The sequence below is a fragment of the Nothobranchius furzeri genome, chromosome 10, assembly GCF_043380555.1.
Source record: "Nothobranchius furzeri strain GRZ-AD chromosome 10, NfurGRZ-RIMD1, whole genome shotgun sequence".
Taxonomy (NCBI): domain Eukaryota; kingdom Metazoa; phylum Chordata; class Actinopteri; order Cyprinodontiformes; family Nothobranchiidae; genus Nothobranchius; species Nothobranchius furzeri.
In genome coordinates this window covers 54,712,396-54,728,833 of record NC_091750.1, presented here as the reverse complement: position 1 = coordinate 54,728,833, position 16,438 = coordinate 54,712,396, and the positions used below count along the sequence as shown (strand labels likewise).

Here is a 16,438-nt window from a genome sequence, read left to right as displayed (position 1 = left end):
GAACAGATAATCTAAATATATTGTGCTTGCTTTACCCATAGCTAGGCTCAGTAGTTTTTGTACTTTGGAGCTCACGCCAACAATTCTATACAAGCCCTGCTCGTCAATACCTGGAGAAAGAAAAACAAGGAAATCATCATTTTATTCTATCAAAAATATTCTTAGGACTTTTAATTGATAAATATAGACTTATCTTTATAATATAATATAATATAATATAATATAACAATGATAAATAATAAGTGGTCTGCACTTGTATAGCACCTTTCAGAGTCAGAGGACTCCAAAGTGCTTTACACTACAGTACATCATTCATTCAACTAACCCTAAATATAATACATTAATAAAATATTATTTGTGCTGATTTTGTTTCCAAATAAAAATAGAGGAAAAATTATTCAAGACGCTCAAAAGCAGAGGAGGTTAATCATACAGTCTTAATGTCAATGCATCCTCTATGAAAAGCACCAAGTCTGCAGCAAAGGATGCTTTTACAGCAGCAGATGAAACAAGGTTCTGACTTTGTGAACATCTGGACCTTTACTGTGACATTTTGGAAAAGCATCTGCAGAAACGGATGTCATGACACATCAGAGCACTGTCTGTGGCAGGTTTAATCGCGCTCAAGTCCATCTTTCTTGAAATCAACAAACACCAACGACCTTTACAGAAAGCTTGACTATATAGTAAGTGATCATTTCCTACAGTTCATTCATTTAATTATTCCAGAAATTATCATGTTTCTCAGTTATGGAGAAAACACATTATTTTTAATCAAATAACTATAAATTAATCAAAAATATTTATTTTGTTTGTTTGGTAAGTAGCATCCCACGATGGAAACGTGCAACCAGCTCAAAAAAGAGCAAGAGAACTGAATCTGTGTGGGCGAGATTTTAAAAAAGCACTGCTGGAAGGAAACAGAGAAGATACTCAGCAGAAAAACTGAAAAAGGGGGAAAAAACAAAAAAGGATAAGTTAATATTGTACCTCGAGTCTCCACAGCATAAATAAATTTTTTCATCACGTTGAATCCGGTCACATCCAGCTGGGCCACTGAGGAGGAAAAACAAAACAGGACAACTCTGTGTTTTGAATTCACAGCCGTGGACACATGTTGGTAAAATGTGTGCATATTTTATTCACCTGTCAGCAAGGTGTTTGTCCTTAAGCAAAACTATGTTGAATGAATCACTGAAGGGATTTTAATGAAACCTTTTACAACTGATTAACTATCGGAGGGATCCCAATACAATGTGGCCACCACAGCTAATCAAACTTAGCCAACACAGAAACAGCTAGAACACAGAGAACTAACCAACGTAACTAATTTGTCTAAATCTTTGGTGCTAATTAGTGATGCACAGATATGAACTTTTTGGGCCGATATCGATGTCTGACATTGAGATCACTGTTATGGCCGATAACCAATATTTGCCGATACCGATAAACTGACTTTAATGCATCTAAAATCAGCTATTTTGTAAAAAATGAAAATTATTAAAGCCAAATTTACATTATTATGTACACACATCACACACATTTATGGTTCTGAGATGATTTCATTCACTGTTCACATGACTAAACAATTACACACCACCCCCCTCACCCTCTGAAACAGGCAAACAAATGGAGACGAGATGGAAAAAATATTGGTTGTTAAAATTGGCCAGGTTTTATTTAACGAACCCATATGTTAAAAAAATGACTAACATCGGCCGATACCGATATTGATGCCAATATAATGTCCATAGTGCAAACTCTCAGAGTCAAAAACAGAATTAAATCTTCCAACAGGATTCTGGAGATCTATTATGACTTTTTAAATTAAGTTATAATAGTCTTGTGTAATATTCAAAACAATTTTATTAAGTTCTTTACGTGAAATCCCTCTCACATGAAGCAGGTTCAGCAGTTTTCTTCTCGACATTTTCAGTGCCTTCCAGAATGAGCCGTTTCAGGGCTCTGTTGCTTTAAGAAGCCAGAAGGAGGGGCTCAGAGTAGAGCTACTGTCTATGCAAAACAAATATTAAGTTTTGCATGATAGGTCCCTTTTAGGAGAACAAAACAACTTACTGAATCAGTTGGGGGTTATTTACTTGTTGCTGAAACTATAAACTAAGTCAACACCTGGATAAACATAAACAACATAACCAAATAAGCATATTTCAAGATGCCACAAGAGTGGTTCAGACGTAATTTTCAGACACTTACACAGAGTCCAGACATTTAGACCTGCATCTGCTGATTGTCACACTCGGACAAATTCACATTGCTTCTTGTTTTTAACTAGCTATCAGACTTCTAACAAAATTACTCTCAAAACAATTTGTACATGTACATTTTTGCATGTATTTGTATAAATGTTAAATGTTTCTGTACATTTCATTAATTATTATGTTGTACACGTGCTATTTGCTCAAAAATTTATTTAAAGCAACATTCTGTTTAATAAGAACCCCCAAAACTTATTTTCCTCATGTAAGTAAATAAATTTCAGTATATATGCAACTTTATTCATCAGTGGTGTGCAGACTGGGATTATTTACTGGACCAAATATCAGTAAAAGTAATTATGTATTTCTTTATTAATGTCAGCCATGTTTACTACAAATCACAAAACTACAAGCCCGAGCAGACCTGGCAACCCAAGCAAATCATATGCTAACACAACTCCCGCCACAACCAGCTAATCATGTCATCTGACGTCATCAGTAGGTGCAGGGCCACAAACAGATGTGACACCTACTCTGAAATCAAAGCTAAAGGTGGTCTGATAAAATACGAGACTCTTTAGGTCAATCACTGCAACATTCTTCATATAGAACAGAAAGTAAGAGCTGATCTACTTACTGCCTTCTGCTTGGTTGTCTTTGTTGAGATTGTACACCTGCAAAAAAAATCATGCATGTCAGCAAGTGTGATTCAAAAATGAATTTAACCTAATGAGAGGAGATGTTTGGCATTTGACTTTTGTTGCCTAATAGCAAGTGTTTAAATTACTTCTGCTGAAAAATTATTTCCACATGTTGTCACATAAAAATAATTTTAAAGGACATTTGTGTTTTTTTTCTTTACATACTAATAAATAAAAATAGGATGTTAAAGTGACAGTGTGTATTTTTCCTGGCAATAGGGGGCAGTAGATCCCTAAATCGTTGCAAGCAAGCAGTATTTTTGTGTTGGAGTAAGGCCTTACCAACGGATGCCCATTAGGGTAAAAAAAAACCTGGGGAGTGCAAACTTCAGCTAGATAGCAGACTCCCTTTCATTACTGGCAACACGTGAAGAGGTAAATGTGTAAAACAACATTTAAGAATGACGAAAGTTTTGTAACCGTTTGTTACAAATCAGTAAATGCATTTTGTCCTCATGGGCTCCCGTAGAAGGAAACATGGCATCTAAGATGGCGTCGCCCTGAGACTTACACCTGCTCTCATGTATTTTAGACCTGATTTTTATGGTTATATGTTACAACGTTGCCAATGTTTTTGAACAACTGGGCATCATTTCAATCATTTTCAACAACATTTTGATGGATATTTACAGAAATGAATGGTAAAAACTACACATTGTTTCTTTAATGTAAGGTTCTGGCTCAGCTGTGTATTAGAAAAGTGGGGAAAAGGTTCAGGGATTAGTGCCACTAGAGGGTCCAATTGCGGCAGAAGTGAGATAATCAGTGTCTAAATCTTTATCTGCTGCAGGATGGTGAGGTAGACCATCAATTCAGAGTTACACCAGGACCCAGTTGGACCAGAAATGCTGTGTGTCTGCTAGAGGAGGGCTGGGAAACTTCAGACAATTGCTCACTCTTCTTAGCCGTTATGTCACCATACAAAATTGTCCCTTTCAGGACTTTGCTTGGACATTAGTATATCGCGATCATCTCTGCAATGAGTGATGTCACTGATCAGCGCCAAAAGACATCCGTGGGCATTATTAACATTAAAAAGGTTTGATTCTGTTAAATTTGCTGTGATTTCAACCAATCAGAGGACAGAGAGAAAGGCTGTGTGACGTACAAAGTGGCATTTAATGACTAGAAGTGGCGCAGGTTTTGCTGTGCTCTGTGATAAAACGCTGTGAAAAACAGCGGTGGGATTTCCGCTGCCTTTTCAGCTTTTTGAGTTAGGAACTGCAGTCATCTTCTTTTCTGTCCATTCCAGTTCACCAGCAACAATTTAACTAATGCTAATATTTTGGCTACATCTGCTAATGTAATTTCCCACCGAGTTGCAACCAATCAGCATGAGTTAACTGCAAGTCCTGCCTTTTTCTGAGTAAATACCCAAGATCAGGTACTCTGTTGGTCCCTGAAATTACCCAGAAAGTGGTCCTGTTGGGCTGGCCAGGTGATGTGGAGACATGCTTGCCGCAAAGGTCTGGTAAAACCCGGATGTTTTGATAGTGGAGATGGGCCTATATTTGGAAATATTAACTGAAAGCGTATTGAAATTGTTGTGGGAAGTACTCTGAGGTCTTCTTCTGTGGATCATCACAACAAAAACTGGAAATATTTAACTAATTTTAAACTAAATCCTTTAGTTTTGGAAAGCCTTAAAATAAAACTTTTCATTGCAAATTATTTATATCTACTTGTCTGAGAAATGGATGATCCAAACATTTAGAGAGCAGTGCTGCCCCATAAACACGTTTTAACTAGAAAGGTTGGTAACAGATGAGACAAAACACAAACTATCTGTGTTTTATGTCCGCTCACATAAGCTGGGCTTGTTCTAGCTTGTGTCAGTAACCTTTGCCCATTTTGGATGCAGACACGATGAGGTTGGTGAGACACGAACATTCTAAACATCAATGTAGGCACCACATAAAACACACGATTTGGGGTTAAAACCTTTTAGAGCAGCTCAAATCAAATGTTGGGCTGACTGGCTGAAATAGAAACGGTTTTGTGTAATTAGGTGTCACATCCTGTAATGAAGGATTACAGGATGTGAGAGTGAGAGTTACAAATGATATTCTCATGGCCTCAGATAAGAATCTTGTGTCTGTTCTAGTCTTGTTAGATCTCAGTGCTGTCTTTGACACAGTAGATCACAATGTTCTTTTAGAAAGACTTGAACATGTTGTAGGGATCAAATGAACAGTGATAGGCTGGTTTAAATCCTACCTGTCTGATAGATTTCATTTTGTAAAAAATGTACATGACAAATCTTCTTCATACTCCAGGGTTACTTGTGGAGTACCACAGGGTTCAGTGCTTGGAACAATTCTTTTTACTATATATATGCTCCCAATTGGTAAAATCATTAGACAGCATGGGATAAACTTCCACTGTTATGCTGATGATACTCGGTTATATTTATCCATTAACCCTGGTGAACCTAATCGGTTAGGTAGATTACAGGCTTGTCTTGAGGACATAAAAAATTGGATGACTCTAAACTTTTTTGCTTTTAAAGCAAGACAATACGGAAGTTCTCATCTTTGGACCAGAAATCCAGAAAAGGAAATTGCTTAGTCAATCACCTGACCTGAATGGCATTACATTAATCTCTGAGAACAAAGTAAGGAACCTTGGTGTTATCTTTGACTAGGACATGTCATTCAAATCCCAAGTTAAACAGGTTTGTAGGATTTTCTTTTTCTACCTTCGGAATATTGCTAAGATTAGAAGCATCCTTTCCAGGAGTGATGCTGAAAAACTAGTTCATGCATTTATTACATCAAGACTAGATTACTGTAATTCATTGCTCTCGGGAAGTCCACAGAATGTAGTTAAAAGTCTTCAGCTTGTCCAAAATGCTGCAGCTAGAGTTCTGATGAGAATTAAAAAGAGATATCACATCTCTCCTGTCTTAGCTTCCCAACATTGGCTACCTGTTAAATTCAGATTTGAAAATCCTCCTTCTCACATATAAAGCTCTTAACAATCAAGCTCCATCATACATCAGTGATCTGATTGTTCCATATGTTCCTAACTGAGCACTTCGCTCTCAGACTGAAGGTTTACTGGTGGTTCCCAGAATATCTAAAATTAGGATGGGAGGCAGATCTTTTAGTTATCAGGCTCTTCTCCTGTGGAACCAGCTCCCAGCTTTAGTCCATGAGGCAGACACCTTGTCTACTTTTAAGACTAGGCTTAAAACATTTTTATTTGATAGGGCCTATGGTTAAAATCTGATGTTAGCCTAAATCTGGACAAGTGGGGGAGTAGAGGGAGGTGGAGTGTACAGTCGGTAAAGACGGCTCTCCCTTGCCCTGACTCCAACATGCCTCCATCTAAAAAGGCTAGGTTATCCAGAGTTATCTCTGTAGTTATGCTGCTATAGGCTTAGACTGCTGGAGGACATGCTGACCACTTTCCACACTCTACTGCATTCTTCTACTATCTGCTCTTTAACTGTATTACTTTCTGCAATTTCAGCTGTTAAGTTTATTTTTTCTCTAAGTGTTTTTCTCCCCAGAAGAAGCTACAATGATGTTCTGCTGAGCTGTGGTGGCCTCATGGAGGGGGCCAACAGCTGGCACACTGCTGCTAACTACTTAAACATTCTCCCTCTCCTGATAACATTTTGCTTTCCTTGACGTTGGATGTGCTACTGCTAGTTTACCTGTTTAATTATAGATTCACTAGGATAAATACAATAAAGTTTATCTCTCACCAAATAGAACATTTACTAAGAAGTCACAATGTAACCATAGACACATTGCTTGGTGTGTGTGTGTGTGTGTGTGTGTGTGTGTGTGTGTGTGTGTGTGTGTGTGTGTGTGTGTGTGTGTGTGTGTGTGTGTGTGTGTGTGTGTGCGTGCGTGTGCGCGCGTGCTCTGTCTTCTCGATCCCCAGCGAGTTGTGGTGGATAGCTGCTTATACTGAGTCAGGATTCTCTGGAGGTTTCTTCTTGTTAAAAGGGAGTTTTCCTCTCCACTGTCACTAAATGCTTGCTTAGTATGAGGATTGCTGTATAGTCACTGTAACTAGTCAGCAAATTGCATCAAGTCACTGACACTAGTCAGTGACTTGATGCAATTTGCTGGGTTCCTTTTATAGGAAACATTTTTTTCTGACTGGCTTAATGTACTGACCTGGATTGGAATGTTTATTATGTGAAGTGCCTTGAGATGACTCTTGTCGTGATTTGGCGCTATATAAATAAAATTGAATTGAATTGGATGAACACAAACATCTGTTTTAAATGTAACGCAACCTCTTGTTCGACTCAGAGAACACACCGTCTCTCTCTTCTTCTTGTCTGTCTGTCACTGTTTGTCTTCGTCACATAAGCACAAACCGGTAACCATGGCAACCTACCGGCTCTCTACCATCCATAGCTTCCATCCACAGCCTGCGGTCTTCCTCTGACAGAGCCTGCATGGTGATCATGCCCGGCCTTCACACACACACACACACACACACACACACACACACACACACACACACACACACACAGTTAGATCAACATGCTACACAAAACAGAACAAGTACATGATAAACATGTAAATAGTCTTTTCTACTCAGGGTGGGGTGAAGATGTGACACTAATTAGACATCTCATGCAAAACACATAGGAAGAAAAAAACACAACTTTTGACAAATGTTTTGTTTTTTCTGAAATGAAAATTGTTTTGTATCATTTTTTCAATCATGCTCATAAATGGATGCAGTAAAACAGATTCCAGATCAGATTTTCACCATAAAAGGATCAGAACAAGTGGACGAAAGCTGCCTGAAAATTATTCAAACACACAGGATTTCATTGGGCTGAGCAGCTTAGACACATCATCCTGACAGTCATCATTCAGCAGGTGCGTACAAGTGTGTGTGTGTGTGTGTGTGTGTGTGTGTGTGTGTGTGTGCATGGGTGTGTACACGCTCACAACAGTCACTCACACGGCCTCATTAGGCAAGTTCAACCCAGTTCTCTACAAGTTTCCGATCAATCCTCTGCAGGAGCGGCACATTCATCTTCAGCTCATCACTACACTCTGCTCGGATTGTGACACACTATCCAATACACACCATCACACATCCAGCCACGCTCTGACCCCAGAGCAGACACAATCTGAGGAGTGTGCTGCAGAAAAGGTACAACTTTGTCTCTATTCAAGGTTGGAAGGAAAAGAAAACTTCAGTTTACAGGAAAGAGTCGCTTAGAAACAATTAAGGAAGTGAATTGTGTCTAAAATGCATTAGTATTTTTAATTGTATACTTTACACCAATATTAACAGTAAAATGAGATAAAGAAGGTGAACAGAGTGAAGACGACTGAAGATGTGGAGGAGTGGAGCCAAACACAGCTGCCTCTGAGGTCATTTGATGTGCTCTTGCATCAACTGAACAGCATCCCCATGTGTCCTCAGGCAGCCATAACACCTTACAAAACCAGTCCCACTCAAGCAATGTGAGTAAAAAATGATTTGAAAAGAACACACTAACCGGTCCACAGCCTCAACATCAAAACAGAACCTCTTCTCTATGGATTCGGTTTTCCTCCTGGTGCAGGACTTCAGGATGAAGCTCTCTTCTTCTCCCTAAAACATAAATCAAAGTTTTAGAAACTCTTTTAGAAACTTGCCACTTACTCATTTTAAAGGCTTCGTGTTTATCTTGTGGTTTTAAGTTTATAATGCTAACTGGACTATTACCCGATGCAAATTTTTCTGTTTTGACACTTAAATAAAAAAGTTTACTTTTAGATTATTGTGCCATTTATTCCATGATATTTTCTTCTTCTTTTTCTTCTTCTTCATACATAATCCATCACAAGTGTTACATTGTGAATAATAGCTTAGTAGTCACTCAACGTTTTAGATCAAAGATGATTAACATGAACCAAAAGTGAGATCAAATCACAATAAACTCAAACTAAACTCAAGGTGAGGCCAAAATGGTCAGAAAACTCCGTGAGGAGCTGCATTCAGGTGTTGTCCTGGATGACTGGTGAACGGTTTACCGTTTTGCCTCCGGATTTGGGGTCAAACAGGACCATGGTGAACTTCTTGGGCTCACGATGATAAGTGCAGTAGTACTTGACCCAGGTAGATACAAATGAGCCTGAGGAAAAATGACAAATCATGAAAAAATAACGCAAAACAAAACAAAGATTTACGGAAATAAGAAGAGAAAAAAATGAATGAAAACGAAAGGAAGAAAACAGACATCAAGGCAGACAGGACTGAAACGACAACAAAAAACAAAAGACGCATGAGTCAGGCCTCCTTAAGCGGCAGATGTGTTACCGTGGCAACCACACAAGAACAGCGGCTGTCACGTCCCCGGCAGATCAGACTTGACTTTGTCAACTGTCGGCTCATTATGGTTTGTTTGTTCTTCTGCTTTGGTAATGAGAGCGTGTGTGTGTGTGTGTGTGTGTGTGTGTATGTGTGTGTGTGTGTGTGTGTGTGTGTGTGTGCTGTAAAATGACCCGGTGTAAGCTGGTGGATTTGGCGCCTACATCAGGACGTGACCATCAGGCTGACACTCACGTTTCTCCAGAACAAACAGGTAGCCCTCCATGGTGTGCTGGCTCACACTCTTGTGCTCATGTGGATTCTCCTTCATCTTCCTCATCAGACTCTCCACTTCAGACCGTGTGCTCTCGAAACGGTTCCTCGTCTGCAAAGGCAGAAGCACAGAAACGTCCATTTAAACACTTTGACCCGGTTGAGCTTGTAGCACAAACAAAACTTATGCTTAGACCATTCTAACAGATGTCTATCTGCTCGTTACTGCGGCGGTTTGACTTCATTATTAGACATGTTTCATTTGTGACTGGACCAGACATAAAAAGAGAAGCAGGTCAGCTGTTCTTCCACAAATTCAGCCACCAAATCTCAGATTTTGTGATGACCAGAAGCTTTGCTAATGCTAATCTGTGCAGCTGTTTGCAATTTATTGTCATTTGATTCAAAGTTAACACTCGATTTATCTGATTCTAATTTTGTCCCAAAGTCCACAAGTCAGCCAGTCATCACACTTTTCAACTGATAGAAACTGAACTCAGAAGATTCACTCTCAACTGCTCTGTGGCTATTTTTAAGGTAGTTTTGTATTTGGAAATTCTCAGCAAAGGAAGAGAGAGGCTCTGAAACTCACAAGGAAACTGGGAACCCTCGTGAACAATTTGGGGACTGTGTCATTTATGCTGTTTACAATTTCAGCATAACAGTTACAGATTTGATATTAAAGTTCCTCGGCCATCTGGTGAGGATGCCTTCCTGGTGAGGCACATCCAACTGGGAGGAGACCTAAAGGAAGACCCAGGACACGCTGGAGGGACTAGGTTTATGGTCTGAACTGGGAACTCCTTGGGATTCCTTTATTTGTATTGCACATTTCACACAGAGGCAACTGAATGAGCTTTCCAGGAGCAAGAAAAGCAAAGCACGATTAAAATATACAAATAAATTTAGATCAAATTAAACAAATTCAATTGAGATTTGAGAATCAGAAGTTAAAGTTAACAGGTGAGCAGTTACAGTGCACAAGGTGCAACATAAGAAACAAATCAAAGGCGGATGAATATATAAACTTTTCCATTTTTGATTTAAAAGTTGGTGGTTGGTGTTTGCTCAGCGCTGCTGGTGGTTCATTACACCAGCCCTCTATGTGGAAGCACACATCCCGTTCGGCCGTCGTCCAGGGGGAGGGGGGACCTGCACGCAGGGTTCGGGGGGGGGGGGGGGGGGGGGGGGGGGCACAAATGGCAGTTGAGGACCACTGCTTTATAGCTTTTTTGGGAAGACCAGCCTAAAGACCATTGCAATGGTCCAGCCTGCTGGAGATGAACGCATGAATGAGTTTCTCTAGGTGTTGTAGGACATGAGACCTCTGAGCCGTGCTATTTGATGAAGATGAAAAAATGCTGATCTAGTTATAGCCTTAATGTGACCAGTGAAGCTCAGGTCTGAATCAATTTTGACACCAAGAATTCTAACCTGGGTCTTTATTCCTCTGGAGCCAAGTCGAGCAATAACCTCTGTCCTTTCCTTCTTATTTCCAAATAACCTCAGTCTTGTCTTTAACTGGAGCAAGTTTGACTGCATCCGGTCATTAGCTTGCTTCAAACAGTGACCGAGTCACTAGGTGATACAGCTACGTAGATCTGCATGTCATCTGCATAACTATGATAGGTTGATGACCTGACCCAGGCGGAGCATGTAGAGATTGAAGAGCAGTGGTCCAAGAATAGAACCTTGGGGGACCCCGAGAGAAACGCACAATGAAAGAAAACCCGTCTGCAAACCCAAGATATGAACTTTATTGAAAACGTGTGTTTTTACAGAAAGAAAATTATATAAAATAAAGAATGAAAGTTGTCTTTGCTTTCACTTTAAAGGTTAAAGTTGATATTTGTGTTTTCATGGGATCCTTACATTCTGTATGCTGATGGTTAGATCAGTCTTGAAGTGGTTAAAGTCCTTTGCCAGCTCGTAGCCATGGTGATAGTAGGTGAACAGGCCTTGAAGAAATGCCAACAGCTGCAGAATAAAACAGCAATGAGGGTGGGGGGGGGTGGGGGGGGGGGGGGGGGTTCAAACAAGTGTGCGGAGTAGAGAAGAGACAAGATCAACAACTGTGATCCAAAGTGAGATTTTTAAAAAGCAGATAAGAAATTACACAAATACTTTAAAAAGTCTTAAAACTGTGTGTTTTCCAGCCGAGTAAAACATTCTGTGCAACAACGTGTCTTTATTTTCTCCAAATCTACCACTGAAGAGCCCTGGAGCAAAACAAAACAACAGGAGACTGATTATTCTGAGTAGGTTTATTATTCTGGGGAGGTGTGACAGAAGCAGTTACTGCTCCGAAGACCAGAAGAGGTTTAATAAAAAACAAACTGTTGGTCTTACTGGCTCCACAAAGTCAAACATCTTCCTCTCCTGGACTTCCTGCACCTTGAACACGTACTCCAGAGAAACCTCGTAGAAATGCTGCCTCACGTGGTCCACCTGATTGTCCGCCTGAAACAGGAAGTACAGTTGAGCTTTCAGGAGAAACAGCAGCAGAGGTGAAGGCGTAGAATCTCTGTTACCTCATGCAGATGGGACTCTTTCTTTTTCGCCGAGAGGCTGAGGTGCTTCTCCAGCACGGCACAATATTTCTCCGTCTCTTTGTCATACTTTTTCTTGGCTTCCTGTGGCACACAAACCAAAACCACCAACTTTTAGCTGATCAAGCTGAACATAATAAAGAAATATCCGATATTACTTTGTAAGTGATTTCATCAGTAACATAAAAAACAAAATGGACGTCATCGTTGGGAGTTTTTTCCCCTTTCACATAATATTTTCCATTTTTCAGAGAACTTGGAGTGAGCTAGTCCCTCTGAGGAGCACAGCTGTTTATCAGACAATGGGCTATTTCATCACAAGTGAGAATGAGAACACGTGCACGTGAGATGAACTGGGCGTGCACGCCGAGCTGGAACACGCAGGGGGAAAACGGTTAAAAGTCTGTGCAATGGTCTCTCTAAAGCCCCCTTCAGACAGGCCATGAAAAACGGAAATGTTCGGGACTCTGTCCGTAAGACCTTTGTGTCTGAATACAAACATTCGGACAACCTTTTCCGTAATTAAACCGGACGACGCCCCTAGTAACAGGTCCGGACTTGTCACGGACAAGGTGGCTGCTTCAGACTGGTGAGGTCAAGTTCCGGACAGGGAGGAGGGGACTGGGGGACGTTGTGCGCACCTAGATAGCTCGCTCCTGTAGCATGCGGCGAACCATGGCAGCTCGCCTCCTACGGTACCGTCTCCTAGACGCGCGACGGAGCGCTTCACACCACTTCCGTGATTCCTTTATTAACCATTGAGCTTCATCATTCAGATCTCTTATGTTTCTTCGGGTGCGCAGAATTATGCTTAACATAAGTCCGATCAGTGAGAGGAATTCTATCTCTTCGTCTGCCATGTTTGACTGAATGACTTTGTTTGGGTAAATGACGCATGTACGCCCGCCGCACTATGTTTACGCAATACCTGGGTACAGCCTTCCCACCCCCTCCCCCTCAGACATCTGGAACTTTTCCCTGCTGTGTGAACGCAGCCGAAAGGACAAGTTCAGGTACAAAAGTGTTGTGTCTGAAAACACAGTTCTGGTTAAAACCTGGACTGAATTGTCTACACATATTCCAGAATGTCAATCTGAAAAGGGCTTAACTGTAAACTAATTCACGAGACGGGGAGAGGGGATTCACAGGACGGTGGTACAGGAGTTAAGTGCTCGCCCTGTAATCGGAAGGTTGCAGGTTCGAGCCCCACTCAGTCTGTCACTGTTGTTGTGTCCTTGGGCAAGACACTTAACCCCCCTTGCCTGCTGGTGGTGGTCAGAGCAGCGCCAGGGCTCAGCAGCCTCGCCTCTGTCAGTGCGCCCCAGGGCAGCTGTGGTTACATTGTAGCTCATCCCCACCGGGGTGTGAATGTGTGTGTGTGTGAATGGGTGAATGACTGACTGTGTTGTAAAGAGCCTTGGGGGGCTCCGGGACTCTAGAAGGTGTTATATCAAAAACAGGCCATGTATTAGTAAGCAGAAAAGAAAATATTCAGTTTTCATTTCTACAACTAGTAGTAACAAGTACAGATTTATGTACAATTCCGTTTGAAATGTGAGTTGTAAATTATAAAATGCACAATTTAAACTATTGCTGGTATAAAACTATATTTGTTTTAATTATCTAAAAAAACTTTAATAAAATTGGTACTAGTCAGTGGTAATGCATAGATTGTCCACCAGAGGGCACAATATGAGTGTAGCATTCAATGCAAGGGTTTTTTCAGAAAGTACTAAACCTGCTAAAGAGGCGGAGCATCACATGATGCATGTGCTGTTAAAATATTAATAAATAAATGTATAATAACATGTTTTATTATAAGGAAAATTTAACTGTTTGTACGCCATTACATTTTGATGCCTTAAGATTCTCATTTACAACGGATTGGCAAACCTTCTTAAAGCAGTAATCCAGAGTTTTCCTCCCTTCAAGAATTAGGTTTGCCCCATGAAATTTGAACTGAACATTGATAAGTATTAGCCAATAGCATTAGACATCCACTTACGTACAGATGTCAATCACAGAACGTGCACGAGTGCTTGAGGACGTCCATTAGAGGCGTCAGGAAAAGTAAACGATTCACATCTGAATCGCGATTCATATTTAGAAAGATTCAGGATCGATTCTTAAAGATTCTGAATTCATGCTGTCTGAAAGCCTTTAACTGCCATAATTCAGAGAGTCCCTGCAGAGTTGCAGAGTTAGCAACAGTTCCTTTAGACAAGTAAGGAAACAGCATAAAGTTTTAATAATTGTAAAATGATGTTTTAGCTCTGTTGCCCTCTTGAGGTGTGCATTCATGAATGAGAGGCTTAAAGTGCAATACATTTTCAGCCTCTAGATGGTGCCCTTTGAAAAAACTCCGGATTTGTGCTTTAATGCTTGTACAGCATGTTGACTTTGAAAAACGAACGTTTTCTAAACCATTAGGAGACTGATCGTAGAGTACGTCAGAGTAAACACAGCTCAACAGCAAAGATGAGGATCTTTCAAGCCATATTTAGCTCATTTTTGTAAAGTTACTTAAATATGTTACCAGAATCTTTATATTAACTTCTACTAAAAACTGAGTTGGCACAGGTAGTCCACTCATTTGTATTATTAGTGTCTTTATTAATATTATTAGTGTCTTTCCTTAAAATTAGCGAATGTACCCTTTTCTATAGTTTGTTTACATAGAAACTACAAAAAATAAAATCACACTTGGCTCTTGAGACACAGGTTTCACCAAAAACCACCAATCTGATTCACAAACGTATTTTATTCAGGCTTTTCTCTGTTATGCAAAGCTAAATACAGATGCAGCAAATGCAGCAACCATTAATCTTAGATTGAGACACAAATGTTTAAAAGTAGATTATTACCCCTTGTAATGCATAACAGTGTTAAAGGCTGCAAAATGCAACCTGTAGATTTCTCTAGAACAATAAAAACGTCCCACCGCTGGTGCAGGAAGGCATGAAGGGAAGAACAGGAGGTGAGCACATAAATGAGGGCAGATCAGGACGGGTTTCCTCTTATCGGAGTGGCCGATACACACGTCTTGGTCTTTTTTTTAACTACCATTTCCTAAAACTAAACTCAAAGCACAAAGAATGTTACAAAACCAGCCACACTGAGTACATTACATATGCTTATGTTTGTCATTCTCGCCTAAATACGTAAAGAAATGCCTGTTAAGTATTTCCAACCTAAACAGTCTGGATAACAAGTTATTTTCTTGTTGTTCTGATGAAACGATGCTACGGAGTTTGTTACCGAGCGTTTTTACAGCATATGAATGCCTCTGGCCCAAAGGAGGAACGGAAACAGCTGCAGAAGTCGTCAGAAATGAGCGCTGCTTCAAACATCAAGGCCCCTGTTTGATTTCTCAAATTCTCTGAGGAGATCCTTCCTGAAATGACTCTTCAGCCCTGTAAACAGTATTTCTACTTTAAAGACACGCATTGGCGGAAACAGTTGGAAATAATAGCAAGTCTGAGATCCTTTCTTATTCGTTTCCCATCAAACTATAAGAAGACAGAAGCTACTAAACCTTAGTAAAATGTTAGTGATCCTTCTTTTGCCTGCCAGCAGGTGGCAGCATCTCCTCAGAATCACACAGAACATTTCCCAGTAATGAATTGTTTTGTTACAGCATCCTCCAACACCCCAAGGTGCTGCAACAACAAGAACTCCAGACATCACATGACAACAAAACGACAGGATTAGACCGTTTCTGTTGCTTTTTGTCCTTAAAGAAGGAAAAAAAACTCATACACTGGTAAACTCATTTGAAAGTGTTTCACTCCAAAGACACTTGAAACAAAAATAGGCATAGCTAACACTTTTCTAAATATGTGCATGACGAACACATAACTCATCTTTCCCTGCATGTACTCGATGTGTTTACTTAAATGACTCCATTGTAGCTCACATGTTTTATTCTTATTGTACTATAATTGGTATTGAATTTACTGTGATTATTCGGTCGTTTCATTCAGAAAGGATTCTTCTGTGGATGAGATCAGAGCCCAGACCAGAGTTCCCTTTAATTTCCCATAATGTGCAGCGCTGTGTATTCAGGTAAAACTATTTATCAGCAGGTTGTAATTCTATAAAATGTGTCCTGAGATGAAGATCAGCCCGCTCTGTCACTTTATGACGAGAAACTGTGCAAGGGGATGATTTTAACAGTTATTTTAGAGCAAACCCTGGATTAGCACATCAGTCACGGTGGCCTCATAAACTGTGAACTCATCTCTTAATCTGATCCCGACATCAGACAATGACCTGCAACAAGGAGGGGATTGGTGGGCTGTGCATGATGACATCATGTTTAACAAGGACTGTTTAGGGAAAGTCCTGCTGCCATCTTCACAGTATGACTGATGATGAGTTATGCAAGCAGATTAAAAAACACTGAAAATACTGAAATTTC

At 40.2% G+C, this 16,438-nt stretch overlaps 1 protein-coding gene across 4 annotated transcripts in view; it reads right to left on the bottom strand.

The window, feature by feature from the left end:
* The window catches only part of LOC107386708 (rho GTPase-activating protein 26), a 154,636-nt gene that overhangs the window by 37,815 nt on the left and 100,383 nt on the right, over window positions 1-16,438 (bottom strand). For all 4 annotated transcript variants that reach the window (XM_070555790.1, XM_070555791.1, XM_070555792.1 and 1 more), the window contains 10 exons: window positions 12,001-12,102; window positions 11,819-11,929; window positions 11,342-11,446; window positions 9,452-9,581; window positions 8,920-9,020; window positions 8,403-8,497; window positions 7,277-7,355; window positions 2,854-2,890; window positions 991-1,056; window positions 36-110 (listed from right to left, as the gene is read on the bottom strand). In XM_070555790.1, coding sequence (XP_070411891.1) covers window positions 36-110; window positions 991-1,056; window positions 2,854-2,890; window positions 7,277-7,355; window positions 8,403-8,497; window positions 8,920-9,020; window positions 9,452-9,581; window positions 11,342-11,446; window positions 11,819-11,929; window positions 12,001-12,102 — 901 coding nt within the window. The remainder of the gene's footprint in view (window positions 1-35; window positions 111-990; window positions 1,057-2,853; window positions 2,891-7,276; window positions 7,356-8,402; window positions 8,498-8,919; window positions 9,021-9,451; window positions 9,582-11,341; window positions 11,447-11,818; window positions 11,930-12,000; window positions 12,103-16,438) is intronic.